Source organism: Glandiceps talaboti, chromosome 8, assembly GCF_964340395.1.
Source record: "Glandiceps talaboti chromosome 8, keGlaTala1.1, whole genome shotgun sequence".
In the NCBI taxonomy this organism is placed as follows: domain Eukaryota; kingdom Metazoa; phylum Hemichordata; class Enteropneusta; family Spengelidae; genus Glandiceps; species Glandiceps talaboti.
This window is the reverse complement of record NC_135556.1, coordinates 23,871,587-23,894,069: the sequence shown is the minus strand read 5'-3', so window position 1 is coordinate 23,894,069 and position 22,483 is coordinate 23,871,587. Positions and strand designations below refer to the sequence as shown.

The window sequence follows — 22,483 nt, the reverse complement described above, 5'->3', positions numbered from 1 at the left end:
ATTTTTTATTCCAATTTTAGCCTAACTGGGCAATCTTCTAATTCATAAAGGTAGGGAAGATATATTAAAGTCAAAACGTTATCATAGCCTGGGGGAAAGGAAAATAACAGGAAGTACTAATCGTCTCTACGCTAAATACCTTGCCTTTTCGCCTATTTGCATAAATAATGATTAGTCATCATTTTTTTCCGTACATTTTTTGCATAACTTTGCGAAATAACTTTATCACTGCCCATAGACTGCTTAAACTATACATTATACAGTCATATAACAATATTACAGCATTATACACATACAATATTACAGCATTATACACATACAATATTACAGCATTATACACATACAATATTACAGCATTATACACATACAATATTACAGCATTATACACATATAGTACTCTCAGTAGAACAAAACTAGAATGTCAAAAAATGTTCGGATTGTAACTTTAAAATCCATTCAACTGAGACTCTGAGGTAAATCCAATATTAATACCAGAATTCGATACATTCAATGTTATTAATATTCGTGCCACATTCTTGCGGAAGACTACCGGTGCGTGATCTGACAGTAGACGAATAACCTTGTCTCCCTAGCTGGTTTGTGTCAGTGCGGTTCGCCGATCTTCGTTGAACCAGCTACGAACTCAATGCCATGCATAGTCAAATAGTGGAGTAGAGTAGAGTAGACAGCTAACTCTGCAACCAGCTACGAACTCTGGTTGCCCAGCGTTACGCGACTTCTCCGAGATAAGATATCGTAAGACAGAGACTGATAAAATTGAAATTGGATGATTCTGTGCTGTCCTAAATACATATAGGTCTTTAGTCTACATATAGTGTATGTCATTATACTACTAGTAGACTCTCGCTTGTGATATGCGCTTAAGCTTCTTCAACATTTTAGTCGCTGATCCCTAATCTTTTAATTATTTACTACTTTAGGTTTATTTTGTAGCAGGTTTTGTAAGATTTTTTTGTATGTATGTATGTATGTATGTATGTATGTATGTATGTATGTATGTATGTATGTATGTATGTATGTATGTATGTATGTATGTATGTACGTACGTACGTACGTATGTATGTATGTATGTATGTATGTATGTATGTATGTATGTATGTATGTACGTATGTACGTACGTACGCACGCACGCACGCACGCACGCACGCACGCACGCACTTCTTAAAACTTCGACTGGTTTTGCCTGTCTATCGCTATTGCTATGTCTAGGTGAAGTCAATCATTAATATGTTTGTTTGCTTTTGCTCGTAGTAATTATCAAAGACGATATGTTAGGCAATCCATTATGTACATGTACATGTATTATTTTGACGTACGGAAGTAAAATGTAATAAGGATTAATCATTGAAGCAAAATACATTACTTACAATAAATTTTAATTGTATTTCGTGTTGTCAGCGAAAACCTAGCAGTTGACGAAGTATAATACCAAACTGAATTAGAAATAAGTCATTGAAACCTATATGCTGTATGTAGTATTGCCAGTACAAGTACATGTTGACTGAGGAATAAACAGGTGGTAGTAATCAGAGCTATCAAAAAAAAAGAGCTTGATACATTATCCGGTCAGACAATTGGGTATGACTTGGCAATGCATTGTGGTACAGAAATTGTACTTTATTTGCCATAAAACGGGGGGGGGGGGGGTGGCGAAGAGCGAGAGGAGGGGTGGTTAACACCCAGAGGTAAAACTGATGAGTCCATGCTTTAAAATGGACACCCAATTCCAGGAAATAAAGGCATTTGCGTAATGTTTAGGTTCTGGAGAGTCTGTATTCATGATTTCATGTCACATAGATTTCACTTTATTGCCAAAAAAACCACCAACTTGAAACTTCATATTCTTTGTTCTAAGAGTGGTCCAGCATTTGCCTCATTGGAATTAGCATACATGCATATATATTAGTTGACCTATAAATATTCATGACTGTTTGTCTGAAGGTAATAAACACTTAGTAGTCATGAATATTTATTGTTCATTTAATGCATATGCATGTCTCACATGAGACAGCAATGGATCGTAATTTCAATTCGATGTTCCTTGGAAATTGCGTGATGTATGTGATGTGATGTGATGTTCTCCTGAACCCAAGTTTACTAAAATGCCTTTCTTTCTACTAGAGTAGTGTGCCCCTTTAAAGCCCCATCTGCTTGACGTGTTTATTTTTGTTCTCGCTTGTACCACTTTACATCTCAGTTTCAAATTAATTTTTGATGCCATTCAAATATTTAACTTCTCTGAAATTCTGAATACGATTGTCAAATCAAATTGACAAGTATCTATCAGATCACTGATTGTGACATTACTTCTCTTCACCTGTAACTTCACTTGACACCTAAATTCGAAATGCCAGTATATAACCGTTCGCACAACAAAACTATAGCGTGCAGGTAGTTTGCTAGGTTTTTTCAAATTCACTTTCAATTAAAAACATTTTGCCCTCCTCTCAACCCCCACCCCCTCTCATAAGAAGTCTCTAACAAGACGAGTGCGAATTTGGGGGGACTCCTGGAGTAATGACGCGAAAAGTCAGAGATGATTACTCACACGGAGCCCACAGGTGCTATGTTTGATGTTTGCCGGGCTTGGGTGACTCTGGGATAGCCTGTGGACTGACTGGGAAAGCCTTGACAGTTCCACAGCAACGTGATATAGAGCGTGCAATATAGCCCTGTCACGTAGTCCCAAACCCGAATGGATCTCTGTAGCATTTGTGTTTGTATTGTTTGTTTGTTTATTTGTTTGTGTGTTTGTTTGTTTGTTTGTTTGTTTGTTTGTTTGTTTGTTTGTTTGTTTGTTTGTCTGTCTGTGTGTGTTTGTCTGCATAACAGAAAGTCGCTGGGAGGAATTCCCAGCACAAAAATTTATTTAAAAAAAAAAGTCTCTATATAAAGACAAAGATCGCAGACTAAACTTCAAATTTCATACCAGACGTAGCAGTTCGGTAAGTACGCCCCCAACGTTCGTACAAGTAAATCGGTGTACAACCACCTGTTGCAACAGTACAGACAAATACATTGATTGACAGTGGCAGTGACTGACTGATTGACTGACTGACTGACTGACTGACTGACTGACTGACTGACTGACCGGTGAATTGATTGCTTGATTGCTTGATTGATTGCTTGCTTGCTTGCTTGGATGGTTGGTTGGATGGTTGGTTGGTTGGTTGGTTAAGTGGTTAAGTGGCTGATTGATTAGTTGATTGAAAAGATATTAAAGAAAAGATTAAACATTTGAAATAGTATAAACAAGGAGATCAAAGGAATGCCAATGTTGATATCGACATCGAATAAACCCATATGTACAACAAAGGTGACAACAAATAAAATAACTTCTTTTTTAAACTGGACAAAAACAAATTCATGTACATGTACATGCAATGTTCAACCACGAATGTTATGTGCTTTTCAGTGTCACATTTTATTTCCCAAGTTACCTTTTTTAAAGAAATGCAATATAAATAATTATCCAGTCCTATCTTAGATTACACGTAGGCAAAGTTTAAGGTAAAGTTTCAGAAAGTTGAAGTATAAGTAGTTTTTTTCTTGTGGCGTGTAGAGTTCTCACCTGTCGCTGAAAACAAGAACACAATTTCTGAGTGAAAGTTTTATAAGCAGACGACAAGAAGGATACGTCGAATTTGTCGTCTACCTATCTACGCCTGGTTTGTTATAAAGTATGACATCACGGCTGATTAAGCCTACCATAGACACCGTCTATGACCTCACAAGTCACCTGCCATGTCAATAAGGTGAGCTTTCACAAGCATTTTGCTTGCGATCGCCTTTTTCTTTCAAAGTTTACCAGTGCATGTCTGTGTCTTGGTTATATTATTGTCGTTGTCTGTGCTATAGTTTATTTCACTCTTCCTTGTTTCAAAGTTTGACCTTCGTAATGGTTTTCTATGTACTAAACAAAAGCTCGTCTTTAAGGAGAAGCAGAGTCCCCGTATGTATATAATGATCAAGTTGCGGTCAATATCCTCACGGCAACTTTGAAAATATGAAGTTTTCATGTTGTATTTCTGTGTTATCGGCGTTCCATCAAAGGGTATCTGTTACTAGTACGTGTATTCACGTAGAGTCCCTTTGAGACCTCGAGCTCTATTTTTATCATTATTGTTGACAATTCTATACCAGGTAAAAAAATGATTTTATTCCAGAGCAGCAATCACTAAGGTCAGCATGCACCCATTACATACACGTCATAAATGTTTAACCTTTACAGTAAAACGACTCCGTTGAAAAATAAAAAATTGGATTAAAAGCGAGAAAGAATTAACAGTCAGTGACCCGTCAGTAACGCGATCTTTTAAACAGACTGTAAATGGCGACCGTTTGTCGCTTGGACATGCATAATTATTGAATCATACTTCAGGGTTGTACGTTTACACAATGTAGTTACTGTAGAAATGTCAAAAATGACGGTTGCTGTGCGTTGACGGATGCATGAAGAACACGTCAAATCATTCATTAATGAAATATTCCTAGAATACGTGCTGTTGCCAAATGACTGATTCACAAGTCTAACTACTCATAATCAAACATGCAAAAAAAACATATGGAATCTCTATGAATATGTTACTTTTGAATATATTTTTCACATTTATTTATTAATAAGGATTGTTATCATCATTCTAGTCCACAACCTAGTTTAAATATGGAATAATGTTGCAGACGAACAAAAATTTGTTGAAATCGTGTGGGCGGGAAACTACGGTACGATAAAGGTTAAACATATATAGAAAAAGACTGATGCCACTGCCCTGGAATTCAATTATACATATATTATAGTAAATTCAAAACCATTTATAGTTCATTTTAACGTACCTCGATTTTCATGTTGTTTGTGTTGTTTGTTTGCTGCTTATTTTTTTCTTATCTTCACAAGATGTAGAAGCGGAACCTTCGTGTGTATTTGATTTGCCATTCAATCAATCAAGCGTTATATCCAATTTCTTCACTATAAAGCAATATCAAATTGACATTTCAAATGCTAAAAGGTGCTCAGGTTTGTACAGTACTGTACGAAAACACACCATGGCGGGCAAATAATGTCAATTCAATAGATAGAACTGTGGAATTCATTCATTTATCTATTTTTATCATAAAACATGTATCCAGTTCGGATAAAATATATACGAATCTCCAGATTCAAGAAGCATTTTCATTATATAGTTATTTCGACCAGGTGGTCGGGAACTGCAGACGACGTGTTATTTATAGATAGAGTGAATGTAACGGTTCATTTGTTCCATACGGGGTAGGATTTAAACTAGCTGGTTGTCGTGTCACAGTCATTAAATAAGAGGCCTAGGCTGTAGCCCACACAGACGATAAGTGTACACACATCAAGGAGAAACCTGACAGCCTGTAATGAGGCGCTAGGCGTCGTAGGCGTTGGCGTTACTAAAATCAGCTCGCTGTACCCGTACATCTTGTGCCATGGCCTACTTAGTACCTGAGAACACTACCCACCTCATTGTGTGTGTGTATGTATGTATGTATGTATGTATGTATGTATGTATGTATGTATGTATGTATGTATGTATGTATGTATGTATGTATGTGCATGTGCGTGTGTGTGTGTGTGTGTGTGTGTGTGTGTGTGTGTGTGTGTGTGTGTGTGTGTGTGTGTGTGTGTACGTGTGCATGTGTGTGTGTAATTCCAATATACATAGTCAGAAGCATGTACATATAATATGATATTCCAGCACTTTAGAACATGGCTATTAGAAATATAATTATGGTTATACATTTAATGTTTTTCTTTGGGGATGTTCTTTGAATAATTCAAACCATCTTTCAAAATTCGAAATTGTATCTTAACGAATTATCACAATTTATTTCAACAGAGGAGCCCTGTAAAACATGTACTAGCATACAAAATAACTAAATATTGTAACGATAGCTAGAATGGACAATTCCCATACCTGCTTTTAGTTAATGTACATATTAAATTCACACACTAAAATACAATCAACATATTGACTACTGGAAAACAAAATAAGAATTGAAAGCGTGTTACCATGTGGAAACTACTACGCACAGACACACAGACAGACACACACACACACATACACATACACACACACAAACAAACAAACAAACAAACAAACAAACAAACAAACAGACAGACAGACAGACAGACAGACAGACAGACAGACATACATACATACATACATACATACATACATACATACATACATACATACATACATACATACATACATAATACATGTACATGCATACATACATACATGCATACATACATACATACATACATACATACATACATACATACATACATACATACATACATACATACATACATACATACATACATACATACATACATACATACATACATATACACGCAGACAGACAGGCAGACAGACAGAAAGACAGACAGACAGACAGACAGACAGACAGACAGACAGACAGACAGACAGACAGACAGACACACATACAGTACATACACATACACATACGTACGTACGTACGTACGTACACTGTGATACATACATACATACATACATACATACATACATACATACATACATACATACATACATACATACATACATACATACATACATACGTACGTACGTACGTACGTACGTACGTACGTACGTACATACATACATATCTGTATGCGTATGTGTATGTTTGATTTTATTGAATATCGGGGTTGTAAAACATTATATAGCACCAACACCTTTCTACTATTTCAACAACGGCTTCAATAAAATTAAGTGTCCGTCCACCCCAGTAATTTCATATATTGACATGCATTGACCGAACAAATATTATCAATTCCATCGTATTAAAAGTTATTTGATCAGATAATTAAATTTTGATTAACAGTCGAGAACCCTATTTAAAGAACACATCAGGCAATTTTATAACATGTTTCTTGTTTTTGACTGATAGGTGATCAAGTACTACACGACCTAATTTGGGTTTTTTATTTTATCATCCTTATATATCTAGATATCCGGCGACCACCCACTCTTCCATAATTGTGATCCAATAACACATTTGAACACGGGCTTGGTTTCCGTGCCCCTCCCACATCATAAGAATTCATATGCAGTGTATATCATTGACACGGTCATCGTGCCAAAGTACATGGACAGCCAAGTTATAAATTTATTCTACATTACGGATATTTTAAGATACACAGCTGTGTTTCTCATCATCATCGGCGTCTTGCTTTCCGCCTCTCTGTCTGTTTTCTGTCTATTTGGTTTGTTTGTTTGTCTGCCTGCGTACCTGTGTCGCTCTATCCGTTTCCTCTTTGTCTCTTTCTTTTTTCTCTTCTTCTCCTAACACCCCCTTTCCTTTGCCTCCACCCCTCAGTCTCGTCGAAATATTTAGGTTAGAAATGTGTGGTTTGATATTATTTATAGGCAGAATCCCATTGTAAAGTTATAAATATGTATATATCTATGATATACATTATACATATGATATGAATTATGTATTCTATTTGTGTGTGATATTCATATTTATGAGGGGTAATGTTATAAATGTCACGAAACGATAATAAACGTCGGCGTTGTTTGAAATCTACTCTGTAAATATAACAAAGTGATGTTAATCTGTTTGCCATTTACATTGACACCCCTTACACATTAAAGCAACACGGAAAATTATCATCACTTAGATGGACAGGGTTTTTTCTGGTATTTTTTATTGACAATTGATATTTCATGTTATTGACAGATTAAATGCTAGCCAAAGAGACTAGACTTGTGAGTGAAATACTGCTACTGACAAACCTTGGAAGTATTTGATATGGAGTGTAAGACTTTAATGTACACTCAAGTACCTCACGTAGGAAAATATATTATCGCATGGATGGGAAGAGGATATATTTAGTCTGAAGAAAAAAATAGCACCTTTTCACCAAAAATAGAACGAGGAAGTATTCACAATACAAAGTACAGAAGAAATTGATACTGTGTATGTATATTGAATGAAATCAGAACCTCGTGCATTCACCACATATTGCGTCCATATATCCACTCAACCTATCTAACTCAAAGAAATACAGTGTATGGTACAGCCAATGTTATTTTATAGCTAAACCCGTGTCTAATACCCCATCAGTTTTTTACTAGTAATTTGCAAAGCACAACTACTGTGATTTCATCCCTCTCATCACACAGAGTAGAAAGCAACGTTTTTTTCATGGGTTTGTCATGTTTATGGATACAGGTTTAAAATATATTTATGCATCTATAAATAGCAATGCCCGCTACATTTCAATTCCCCTTTACCCTAAATAATTCATATTTCACCTGTATTGCTTATTTTCAATCGTAACGTTACAGTTGAAAGTTGACGAGAACTAATGATATATACATTGCGCTCTTGAAATGGACAGGTATTCGTTTTAGTGATCGTATATATCTTAAAGTAGATGTAAAATACAGCAACTAGTAAGTGCAAACTCTCTCACGGTTCACCACTTTTGTCAGATCCGTGAATTGTAGCGTAGGATATCAAAACCGATAAACGTCTTGTTGAATATAATCAAGACTTTATAGAGAATTCTTGCAGATTAATGACAATTAATACTTTCAAACTTGTGGCCGTCTAATTAGTTACTATGACGATACCCTTCTCTTGCTTTGAATGGACGAACTCAACACACAAACCTCAATGTCGACTGCCCAGCGAACTATATAGTGTGTAATTGGGTCTAAGATAGAGTGGTGTAGTAAGCTGTAACTGTGGTAACAGTACAATAAGCCAGGCTGTGGGCAAGTTTCTTTTGACCTTGCTGCAGATTTATCACTCGTCTACATATGCATTCCACACACGAATTTCAAATCCCAGCCTACGCCTTGGGGTATAAACGAGAAGAGATGAATTCAATGAAACAGACCCAGTTTCTTGAAAATAGTTTAATACACTTTATTTCAAATAAAAAGGTGAACAAAGTGTTGAGCATATACTCACACAGAAACTTACATCTCCTCACAGTTCTCGTTTAAAAATAATTGCATTTTTCAACAAAAACTTTATATCTTAATAAAGACAAACTACATATTGGAGTTTTCTATCGTCCTACAAGCAAAATGCAAAAAAAATATATATATCTATGTTATGTACAGAAGGAATAGGGAAAACCTTTCCAGCCATGATATAAGAATTTTAAAAACAAATTTCACCATTGAAATCAAATATAAGAGAATTGTTCGAGACACCACTATTAAAGCGTTCGTACTGTGAAATAAAGTAGAATTGGACAGTTTCCATGCATACGATCATTATAATTCTTAGTCAGAGTTGTCATAGAAACACGAACATGAATATGATTATTTTTGTCTGTGTAAGTGCACAAATTTATGAGGGTGTAAAACGTTATGACAGGTCTCCCATGTGTAGGCAGTGACGATTGGTTTATTATTATTTTGGACTGTTCACGAACGTTAAAGTTCATCCGCGATTTCTTCCACTACGTTAAATCACAGTACGATTTCGATAACACTATTTATCATTTTATACCGGAAATTACGTACCGGAAAATACAGTTCGTCACGGCGGCATTTTCACTACTTCTTAAAAAATTGTTTCAATTACGCGAAGACATTTTGATTAAATGTGTTTCAAACATTGACAATTCTTATGGAATCGAAGGTGGTTGCCACAGTACATTGAACTAATAAACAATTTCGTTATTTGAAAACAATACGTTTACTGAAGATAACCAAACATTTGATTGGTCAGGGCTGTTATCGTTATAAAATGAACTTACGTTGGGTACGATATTTCATTTATTGCCCTCCTTGAAAGTGACGTCACACTTGATCGATACCTTATAATGATAATCCTGCTTCATTTGATTACATGGTGTTACTTGAACTTAAACATTTTCAAAAGGAGGGTTGTTGGTAGTTTGGGTCATCCATCATCTATTGTTTGTTTGTTTGTTTGTTTGTTTGTTTGATCGAGTTTTGTTATTTTAGTTGGCATTGGAAATGACGGGTGGAAAAGTTGAACTATTATTTACATAAATGAAGTAACACCCTCCCATCCATATTGTCCCTATTCTTTCATAAATAACTTTCCGCAAGAATAAACAGCAAAAGGAAATCATAAGTTGCATATTAATCGTCGGCTTTCTAGCTAAATTCCCATTTATGAATTGTCTACGTCGAAATATCTATGTCTAACGAACACTTGTGGGGGGGGGGTTGACGATAACACATTGCACTGTACATATTAAATAATTATGAATACAATAACACTGGATTAAGAACTATAATATATTATCTAATTCCCCTACTAAACATTGTCTCTCATAATAACGACTATAACATATATACATATCATGTGAATAGATGTCGGATGCATACCCTGACGAGCCAACAATAAAACGCGCATGCGCTCACTAGAAAGTGTAGGAATTCATTAATAAATACATTAGATTATTTATCGAATAAGTTACCATGATTAACGTGTTTACATACTTTATCTCACAAAATAGAGCGTCTAGCTATGTCCCTGTTTTTTATTATGTCTCAACTGACCCACAGGTTGCTGATGCAACATCGCGGCACTTCGTTAATGAAAGGCAAAATTTGTTTCTTCTTTTTTTTTTCTTTTTTTCTTTGGGGTTGTTGTTATTGTTGTTGTTGGCGGCGGCGGCGGTGGTGGTGGTGACTTTCTTGTGAGTCAGAACATAGTAAGGGATGGGGGAACACCAAATTTTGGTGTGCCACAAGAAATTGCTATGCGTCAGCAGTGGCGCATCACATAGGCTTAGAGGACATACTGCTTTTATCAGTGCTCCCACACGGTTTGCAATCCGACCAAGCAAATAATTCTGGCAATCCTTCCGCGTTTTTTCCCAGTGAATGCTGTTTACCGGCATGTTGTCATAGTGATGGCTGCAAATGATTGGAACTCACATTCCTGAGAAGACACTTAATGCAAATTACATGTTAATATTTCATAAAATTTGCATGTACACGTATCACAGTATTTGGATTGGCTGTTGCGTTTGTGTAAGTGATTTTTATTTGTTAATATCTGAGATTTCTAGGCGTAGAACAAGTCATAAGTATATGGATAAACCCTTATTTCAAAATTAAAGTCTGAAATCTTAATTTACAATAATGAATCGAAATCAGTGTTATTTACATATTACAGACTTCAGTTTAACAAGCAGTTCATTAAAATTGAATAGTTTCTGAGCTTTGAAGATGTATGATTTTTTATTATAATCTACATTGAAATTGATCCAGCATCTCAGTCAACAATCACTGATTTCCCCAGTTGTTGAAGAGAAACTACATGTCACTGAGCAAAATATTCCATCACACATTTCTGCTTGCTTGGCTCTTGGATTTCGTTGTATTATATATATCACGTGGGTAAAATGGGCCAATGGCTGCGTCCAAATTTGGATTCTCTTTCCTGTCCTTGTCCACGACTACAGCATAATGCGCTCCATGAAATAGTCTAAAATTACAATGTCACGAAATCACGCACGATTTTTTTTCTCGACTTAATCTTAGGGACTTGCACATTATATTGTTCAGGAAACACCCCACACAGCTGTTATCCAGGTACAATTCGCCTGAGAAACTGAGATGACAAACTAATATGCAATGGTACTTGCCTGTACTGAATAATTCAAGACATGGTAATTCTGAGGGTTCCCCGTAGGATGGACTGAGTGATTAGATGCATACATTCAATAAAGTTGAGTAAAGCCCGGAGGATCGATGGTTCATGACGAGGACAACTCAATACATTATCACTCCCTAATTAGACAAGCCACCATTACTAAGAATCTTGCAGTCACAGGGGTGCAAAACGGTGGGGCCTGGCAAACTACGCCTACCCCACGGTCATTATTCTCTCTCTCTCTCTCTCTCTCCTTCAGAATCTGTTTTTAAGACTCAACTGTGGCATCAGTTGCTATGCCAAAGTCGAGTTATGTGTGTTTCTTTATTTATAGCAGCACGTCTCCGAGACAGGAAATTAGAAAGTATGGGAAGAGGGGAAAACTGGCGTACATTCCATCAATTTAGAACTGACCAAATTGAGTCTGGTGTCACGTAGCAATTATATGGCGGAAAGTGTCTACGTTGCTATGGTAATGTAATTGGAATGATCGGCTCATCATTGATTTCAGCGTTTCTGGTAATGTTGTCCAAGGTTTTGTATGAATGCTCTCTTCATTTCAAATAATGACACACCAATCAGGTTAGATAGGACACATTCCGTTCCTGATTCTGCAAACATCTTCCTTCCAATAAATTTGTATCCATCTCACTTCGCACGGGATCGTGGTCTGTTGACTCAAACTATAAAATTGTTTGTTTGTATTTTTGAGAAAAAAATCTACCTTAAATTGATACACAATAGCCGGTGCATTTGAGCAAATATTACTTCCGTAATGTCGCCAGGTAACACTTTTCTATCTTTTATCACTAATACATTCTGGGAGATTGTTACCATGGTAACCACGCTATCACAGTATAAGGCGACACTCGTGGAAACTTTGGATGTAAATCGACGAGACGCTGCAAGTCCTCTCTTGATACGTCCATCTCACAAAATAATGCTGAATACACGTTCAAGTAATGTAAATAACACAAAAAAGGTTCTCAGTTCATTCCGTCGTGTCCTGTGAAAGATAAGTTCTTGCAGCATTCATCGCCGCCTCATCACGCACTAACCTTGGGAGGAATAGTACGTGTTCTTTCTCGAGCCTGGTATCAGGGCCTTCCATAGGGTGTCCTCTCGAATCTAAGGCTACGTAATATTTACTAGCTTTTCGTCTTCTAGACTTTTTCTTGCGTGATTTTCCCTTCGGCCTCGGTGGAGGATACTTGACCGACGAATACGTGTTGTATCTCTGACTCAAGTCCATGCCTTCACTGAAATGACAGTTCCGCGACTTCTTTTGCTGATTAGATAAAAGATATGTAAGAAAATAATGTTTAAAAAGGGAGAAACATCATAATGTGTAATATCGAGTATACTACTAACATACGATTAATATATAATATATATACTATATATAATATATATTCAAACTCTGACACACATTGCATTGACGTTTTCGACGTTTTTCGAGATTTCAAAGCAGTGGATGCATTCTCAAATTACTATTGTGACATTTCGTAATTGAAGTTCACGAGATGCAGATATACTTAAGATGCTGTGACCTAGTCCTAACCCATCCTCCTAACACAAAGGCGATAAGCTGAGGCCGAGTTCAACCTTACCAACTACACGGTAGAGTCGGGGAGTTGGGGTTGTGTATATGGGTGTGTATTTGTGTAAAATAAAAAGTTATGGGGGAGGCGGAAATGACAGTGAAGGGGTAAATTGGTTACGCATCTGTAATATTATGGATGATAGCAACATTTCTATCCTCTTTACAGTCAACCCAATATATTATCAATATAAGCCTTATAGTGAACATTCCATCAAAACAAACTACCTTTTCGTCCCCAAACTTTAATTTCAACTCGAGTAAATATAATATTTTTTTCATTATATAAGTTGAATTAACCTAGTTATTATAATTACATTTCATGTCACCTACGAATTCGATATGGACAGGTTGCGGCAGTCAGTGGCGTTTTACACAAGTCTATGGACATGTAGGATGAAATAGCTTACCAGTAAAACGAGAATCACGATACATCAACTATAATGTATTTATAGAATCGCTTAAAGAACTATCATTGATCAATTTACAGCGATGGGATCATGCATTCTTGGAATGACGTGACGAATACATTGGGAATAACCATGACAAGGAGGAAATTAAAGTGAATATTGTATAACCCCCGGGAAAAGCACTGCGCAATGGAATAATTTAAATCGAAATGCTGAATAGGTCGGCTTTTGTTTGCCCGAGTCAATCTGCTGTGTCGGGGGAAATTGGGTAACTTATCTTACACTAATGCGAAATTCATGTTCGCTCCCTATCATCAAGAGGAAATTTTCCCATATTTCATGTGAAATGCACACACAAGTCGTTGATGCAGTCGGCCGTGAAACGTACAATGCATTGTAAATTTCTCCACTCGTTCTGGACACTTGAGGTTCTTGGCACATAAATACCTTCACAGTACCTTTAACCAGAACTAAGATTTTCGATCGATGTGACAAATAAATGGGGTCACTATCACTCAAGTTGTCGTATTTCTGTTTCCTGATTCTTTTTTCTTTTTTTTATAAATGGAACATTATTTTCAAAGTTTCGCCTATGAGTGCCAAGATGGAAGAGGTTTGGTGTCAGAACGGACTATGGTTTCTATTACAAAGGTGATCACCAGGGGGGCGGAACTATAGGATACGCAACTTAGCAATAATGATGTTCAAATCTGTCGGATTTCTTTCACGTGATTTTAGATTTATCTTGAATCCAGAAACAAGACGTACTAAGACTGCCCTTAGTTGTGCAAATGACAGATGTGGTATACAAAAAGACTGAAACCGTCGAATGACTAGCTATCGAAGCGTGTTTACCTTTCACCTTATTAAATCTTTTTCATTCTTATTCCCGACCGACGCACGCAAGCTTCCGGAATTTAGACAACGCTCCAGCAGGCCTGGGCTTTAGAGAGTCAGTCGACTAAAAACTCGTGGTGTATTATCCGATCTTTGTCCCCATTTCATTATAGTGGGCCAAGCTTTGTCTTTTTTCTCAGTCTATATCTGTCTGTCTGTCTGTCTGTCTGTCTGTCTGTCTGTCTGTCTGTCTGTCTGTCAGTCAGTCAGTCAGTCAGTCAGTCAGTCAGTCAGTCAGTCAGTCAGTCAGTCAGTCAGTCAGTCAGTCAGTCAGTCAGTCAGTCAGTCTGTCTGTCTCTCTCTCTCTCTCTCTCTCTCTCTCTCTCTCTCTCTCTCTCATTACGTGATTAGTAGAATAATTAACATGAAAATTTTATGAAGGAAATGAAAAGTTTCACATGATTCTTAACCTTTCCAAAATGAGATAGTTAATTATGTTTTATTGATGGGAATACCTCAATTGAGATTGTTAGAAAACGAATTAAAACTGCACACTTGATATGTTGTCAAATTGGCGTCACTCGAAAGGTTATGTTGGCTTATTTGCCGATACTCAATAACGCATTCAGTAATGTTTTCAATGTTTAGGGGTCTGTATTTTTTAATAAACCAAAGACAGTCTAATATTCACGACGGTTTCGGTTAATCTGTGCATTTTATCAAAGTTCTTGTTTGGACAACGGCACCACTGAGATAAATTGAATAGTTGAAGAATAAATGGTCGAAATACATATTCCAGGCCTATTTACAGCAACAGTAGAATATACTACACGTAGAGAGAGAGTAGAACGAATAATTTGAAGAATTAAATAGTCGTGAAAACTGTCAGGCCTCTGCAAAGAATGGAAGAATACAGACATCGATATTACATGTAATGCACACACCCACGCAGAGTAGTGCACTGTGACACCTTTAGAAGCTAGCAGCATTCACCTTGTAACATACATATCACCTTCACATATCACGCATAAGCTGCACTAAAAAAATAACCATGTTCCTGAACATTTACATGTAAATCATACAGTTTTTAATGATTTTAAGGATTCATACAGCCATATTCATTTCTCAGAGAGTATGGACACAAGCCAGGATTTATTGAGAACTGGAGAAATGACCCCCGAAAGTGTAGAAATCGTGATGTGGACTTACCGTTATTAAACATCGCCCTGTGGCATACAAGACGCCTTTCTTATTCATCGCTAAATACTTCCCACTGTACACGCCTTTAATAGCCACGATCGAAGGCGGTCTTACCGAGATGATCTGCAAAAAGGCTGAAATGAAGAAGAAAATATTTTTCAAATTTTTAGGAAATAAAAGATTAAAGAAAAAACTATGGATTCGGATTAAAACTATTCAACTCTACAACATCAGATTGATGAGGTTGACAACTGAAAAATGACATGATTTTCATCAATAACGATAATCATGAAATGGGTTTTTAAAGAGCGCTAACTCTGATTCATTTTGTATTGATAGTAAATATCAAACACTAGTCTCAATTAATCCTGGGGGTCGTAAAAAAAATAGCGTTACTCATGAAGATTTGAACGATCCAATTACCGATTGACTTAATCAAAGTCGTAAGAGTAGTGCCATCATGTGACGATTCATGGCCAGGTGTCTCCAAATTTGACCACTTTTGTAATTCTTTTCTCTCTTGCATAAATGATGGTTTAATGAAAATATGAACAAGCCTTTACAGATGACTAAATAAATGTTCATGTTTGTTGTTCATATCTTCCGATGTCATACGATCAAATGATACAAACATACATACATTACGACTAATATAGTATTTACTGGTATTCTTCATTGTTAGTTTCACAATTAAAGCATATGATTGCTACGTTGTCTTTTTTGGTATAGTACTTTGCCGTACAAGGAGATGAGATGCGATTTACAACAGACTACTATTCTTAATAAACTGGTCTGAGGTATTGCGAAACACAACCAGGGTACAAACGCCAATAAAGGGAAAATCGTTTGATCAAGGGCGAAGCTTGACAAGAGAGTAAAAGCGTCAAGTCGAATAGTGATTCCCTAGTACTAAAGTCGTATACTCTATATATATAAACACACACACACACGTACGTACGTACGTACACACACACACACACACGCACGCACGCACGCACGCACACACACACACACACACACATACATACATACATACATACATACATACATACATACATACATACATACATACATACATACATACATAATATGTGTACATTGTTCCCTTACATTTGTCTTCGTCCAGTCGAGGAAAATACTGGTAACATAAGGGGTCTTGTCACTTGGAGTCGAAAACGGGTATAGACAGAACCCTTATGCCAGAAGTATTATCCGGCTGAATGAAGAATATTAGAAAATAATGCAATAACACCTACGCAAGTTTATTTAAGACAAAATCAGAGGAAAATAACAGGAAAATAATGGCAATGGCCGAATCAATCTCTTAATATAGAACCGTGACGAATGACAACCAGGTTCCATATTTTCTGTTCGCACGCGTATAATATTGTTTGACCATAATATAATACATGTAACTCGTGGACACCATGCACGTAGGATACGAAGACTTGGACCTCCGTAGATCAGAATAGAATACCGACGTGATATTATTTACGATCATTTCAAGATAGGTACTATCCATCGTACGTTGTGCAACCTTTAACCTCGCAAACATCTAAATACGATAAAAGTGATGACGACACTATATGCAGGCAACGTTGCCACAATGACTGACTACAGACGTATGGTAGCATTTCGATGTATTGTCCTTCATGGGCTATTGTTTTGTTTTGTTCAGTTCTGTTGTTACCTTGGGTATTTTGTTTTGGTTCGGTTTTGTTCGCAAGTGCAGTGATCCTTTAAAAAAACACATTTACTTGATCGTTCCGTTCAAAATTAGATAAATAAGTGAACAATGGGTGTATAATTGGATAAATATATGCTTAAGAGAACATATAAGCAAATAAAATAACAATAAATCATAAATATACTAGTATCAACCACTCATAATTTATTCATTACTAGTGTCTTGTATTCTTTAACTAAGTTATGTACATAGGGAGGCTGTACAATTCCACTGTCAGTTCCAACGATATATTGAAACCATAATAATTGATGATTCAAATCAACGGTGGGTGGATTTCCCACATTCTAACAGTAACCCTGTATAGTCTTGGAAATACCAAAGTGAAACTTGTTGTTTTCGGTGGTATATCTCAGCGACTGACTGATCTGAGACATAACGTGATCGTTTAACCACAAATAGCACGTGTTCGTCGGTCAGACGACAACTCGACCCTCCCAGTCAATTTAGGTGCTGAAAATATGCCTTTAACACAATGTGGCTGGTACTGGTATATCGTACTCAAAGCATTTGTTAGGTCATAGAGGTAGGGTCTATGGTAAGCTGTACTTTTTTTTTGCATTGTTGGTTACATTGCGGTATGCAAACTTAATCTTTTCAATTTTTGACAAGATATACCGTTCATACTGTTTGTTTCACTTTTTTCAGGACTTCATTAAAAAAAAACTCTTCCAGTCTCGGCCGTATCTACATTATAATTGTATTTTTTTAGACAGCCTTTGTATTTTATATTTCTGACTAGTTCATAGTCTAAACTAACTGATGGACTGGTAGTTATGACTTTACCGTTTTAAAACACAGAGAGACTTTACTTTAAAATCAACTCTGGTCGGTATGCCTCTGTATGACAGTATCGTTAAAGAAAGTCCCAGGGTTTGCCAATCTACCACACAACCATCGCACTCCTCTTTCTACCCTTAGTGTCGTCCCTCCGGCTGTAATTTTCTGTGTCATGGTTTCGAGACGCAGTCCGGTGAATCCTTTACGATGCTGTAAGGTACCATGCGCAAATTAGGCCTGTTTTGTTGAAGTGAGTGGATTTGGCTGTGTAGCCTGGGGGTTTTCCCATCGACTGCAAACTAGAGAACCCCTCACCCAGTAGCGGAGTGTACGAATCATATGACAGCTCTGTCATTGTGTTACAAGTAGTTTGCAAATTTCATATTGTTTTACACGATTCCTGTTTAGTCTTGTTTTCTCATGTCTACTCGAGTTTTTATTCTCCGTCTTCATGCATGCATTCATGTGTACCGTCATGTCTCTAACTCCCCTAGGCATGGCATCCATCAATTTTCCTGTCAACTTAGATTCTGGTCTCCAGGTGACCATACACAGTAGATAGTTTTCAGGCTTTGATACTGCAAAAACTGACAACGCTACAAGTCGTGATACCTCAACCGAGACGCGTAATTTTAAACACTTTTTACACATTCGCCTCTTATTCATGTTCACAAATGCACCAAGCAAAACAAAGAAGACAATAGTTATGAGGCAACCGTTTCAACATGTAACTATGTTTTGATTGTTCGGCTTTTCACTCGTCACAGTGTCTGGGGAGTTGATATGTTTTGTTCTTGTTGTCTAAACGCTTTCCGTAGAAAAGGTAAAGACAGGTGGTCTTCTGCAGTTACTCTAAAGAACAACAATCAAACCGAGGTGGTAATTGCGAACAAACTTATAATGTAAACTAATTCCATGTGTACCTAAGCTTAAACCCAAAATAAAACATTTCACAACTTAAAGTAAGGTGTGGGACACTTTAAAGACACTAAACTACAAAGTTTGCATACGGCTAACATGTTTTAAAACATAATTAGGAGACAGCCACCAAGAAGTAACAATACCCAATAAAACTGTTATGGCGGTGACATGTTCTAATTAATTATCTTACACTCCCGTTACTGAATGCCCACTTTTCAAAGCATTGTTAGACTGAATTGTCAATTTATGTACTTGATCGTCCACACGGTGATGTAATTACCGTGGAAATTTAGTGTCACGTCTTTGTGACGGCAGAACACCAAACAGGTGGTCGGTAAATTACAACCTTAATCGTTGTCCGTAAAACAAAAGCCAGACAAAAAAAAAACGAGTACCTGCCTACAATGAAACGGCACTACATGATAGAGAAACAAAAGACTAACAATGCAAGTGACGAGGTTTTATGTCTCCACGGTAACCGATAGAACGTCATCTTACGTCGACTGCCGCTCTCTGCTGCCGGTTGCTAAGAAACAAAAAGTTACTAATTTAAAGATGTTTGGCAGGTCTCACGAGTTAAGTTGTGCGTAGGTTGGTTTCATTAGAACGACCTTTAACGGGTGTTCAGAATAGACCGTAATAACCGTTATTAATCGCCATCCGAGCGACATGCCCCGCGTTTCTTTTAAAATATTCCCAATTGGCAAAATGAACGAAATATGTAGTACACATGTACCTATGCGATGCATGCAGTGGTTGCATCGTTGAAAATATTTTTAAAATGAGCACACGAAAGATTTTCAAAAAGTTTATTTGGAACTAATTTTGGATTTTCTGTGCTTCAAATTTGTTGTATAAACAACTTTGCTCGTGTAAAGGCGGGGAAGAACATGTTGTATCACGGTAGAGATGCTTGACTAACATTTACCGACCTTGCAATTATCCCTCGGAGTCAATCTCGTGTACAAACTTAAGTCCTAAACACAAACAAAGAATAACTTCAATCGACTTTTTTTCTTTAGACATTAGGCCCGACGTCGAACCATTGTGATTTAAAATAAATACGAAGGGTGCTCATTACATTTGTTATGTAAGTATTTTTCTTTCCAAGATATAGAGAATGAATAAGTATATGTTATACAATTTATTTCATTATTACTCTGTATATATTCCTTGCGTTGGCATGTATGTCATATCAAATTTTGGACAAATGATGTATTGAAAAGTCTCGCTTGCATCTCCCTTGTTAAAGAGGCTTGTTTGAGGTTTTGGGGTTAAGGTACGCTCTATATAGAGCGTTGCCTGTCATGCCGGTGAAGTATTCTGTTTCAATATTTTGTGTTATCGAATATAATGTTTGGGAAATGCACTGTCCGTTTCTTTTGATGTAGTAAGGAACTGCTAGAATTATTATACGGATGCAGTATCAATGCATTTAGTGTTTTGGAGCAAAAATGATTTACGTCTGTTTGTCAAACGCGTTTGTGTATGAGCACCTTAGAAATGAAATGAAAGAGTTGAGACTGTTCCGTGACCCACAGTCGACCCCAATTTAGCCTTGCTTACCAACCCATTCGAAAGTGGTCGGGTTTGCGCAATGTAGTGTTGAGGGTCCCAGAATATAGAAAAAATGCCGTTCATCTGAAGTGAGTTTTTACAAATCCGAGAGTTCAAACACAACTCGCGAGCCTAGAATAGCACGCGTCTCATTTAGCATACACATTCATAATAAAATATTTAATTTTCTGAAAAGCTGATTCAAAATTCTGTGTACCTTCCGTTCATGATCGATAGGAGAGGGGAAAGGTCATTCAATTTTATGACATCTAGGAGGTCTCAATAGTAATACACAGTGCAGTGTGTATGTGTATGGCATTATCGATCAAGTCCCAACATGCCATGTTGGGCATATCTGCATACATTGTAATGCGTCAAAGAGAGAACTCTAACATAGCATGTCTCGTGTCATATGTGTGTGTTTATTTCATACAAAATTAAACGTATTTCACTGATCGATTTCCGGTGTACAGGTATCAAGTTGATCTTGATAAATCATAAGAGTTACTGAAACGAAAAATTAATGATTGGACAGTGGCCGTCACTTCGTTCTAAAGCTACTCATAGATACGGAGTTGTGTACACTGTTGTTGAAGTTTTTTGTCTTATAGACTTCGCTGTTAGGAGACAGCTACAAGGATACAAACCTATGGTCTGAAACTTTTTTTAGAACTTCAAACAGGGTTACTTACCAAACTTATCCGAACCCGAGTTAGTCCCGGTAACAGCGCCATTGCTCAACAGTTGTAAGTGATAACCAGTTCGGCTGTATAACATTCGCAAACGTGGTTCTTCCATAATTTGACGAACTATTTGTCCGTCATTTTGGTAATCTGTCGCGTTGTCTAAGTCAAGTAAATGGCCATAATCCATAACGTCCACATTTGTTGTCGCGTCGCCGTCGTTCTTTGGAACCCCTTCTTTTTCGGAGTGTTCATAACGAGGCGCAGCCGCACACTGTAAGACCGTGGCCGTGGTTAGAAGTGCAATTAGTAGTAGCGAAGAAGAGAGCAATTGCTCGACAGCACACATGATCCAGCCGTCATTATGAACCAGATGGAGACCCAGCGTTAAAAGCTTAGTTGTGACCTCAAGCACGTCTTTGAAACGGAAAAATCAAATCTTACATATGGTATATAAGCTGACAGGTTGAAACAGGTACGATCCTTACATTGTAGACGACGGCGAGTTTTTAAGCATGCACACAACACGAAGGTTGTTTGAAACAACCACAACTTGTGCTCAACACGAGCTGCAGCTGACAACTGCTGTCTGCCTAAATGACGGAGACGGGTAACTAACAGTATTTTTCCGATGTGTCTCTCAGACAAGCTTCAGTCACAGCGTACAATTACATAAAATGACTGCTATCAGGATTGGGGAACGAGCGATGTAGTACTTCCGTATGCGCACACGCACACGGGAAAAAAATGAACCGTGATACTATTACTAGCAACTTAGGTGAGCACTGGCTTATGCGATGTCAAAATTAACGAAATACTCACCTGATTATGCAGCGGGAAGGTGTAGCGCCCTCACCCATACAGAGATTGGTGGATCAATATTATATCGTTACATGTGAAAAAAAGGCTTATGACGCAGGTCAGCTGTGTTGGTCCATGCTTTACCTCTATAAGGGGGGAGGGGGGTAATCGTTTAACATATTTAACTCGATGTAAACGACCAAAACATAACCACTAAACATAATAAACTAGTTGTTACAATGTAGTTACATGGATAAGTTTAACGAATTGGTGGCGTGTG

The 22,483-nt window shown here is 37.2% G+C and overlaps 1 protein-coding gene across 1 annotated transcript; it reads right to left on the bottom strand.

Annotated features, from left to right (window-relative positions):
* Window positions 1–8,977: 8,977 nt before the first annotated feature.
* LOC144438602 (fibroblast growth factor 9-like) lies at window positions 8,978–22,127 on the bottom strand. Its single transcript, XM_078127696.1, has 3 exons — window positions 21,412–22,127; window positions 15,727–15,851; window positions 8,978–12,958 (listed from the first exon to the last, which is right to left on the bottom strand). The coding sequence occupies exons 1-3, from the start codon at window positions 21,749–21,751 to the stop codon at window positions 12,662–12,664; spliced, it is 762 nt and encodes a 253-aa protein (XP_077983822.1). The 5' UTR covers window positions 21,752–22,127; the 3' UTR covers window positions 8,978–12,661.
* Window positions 22,128–22,483: the final 356 nt, after the last annotated feature.

Excerpts from the sequence above, each read along its gene's own strand:
- LOC144438602 (XM_078127696.1), bottom strand. The coding sequence starts at position 21,751 with ATGTGTGCTGTCGAGCAATTGCTCTCTTCTTCGCTACTACTAATTGCA. Across the intron at positions 15,852-21,411 it reads CTCGGGTTCGGATAAGTTTG|CCTTTTTGCAGATCATCTCG; the intron begins GTAAGTAACCCT and ends TCTTCATTTCAG. Across the intron at positions 12,959-15,726 it reads CAGGGCGATGTTTAATAACG|CAAAAGAAGTCGCGGAACTG; the intron begins GTAAGTCCACAT and ends TTATCTAATCAG.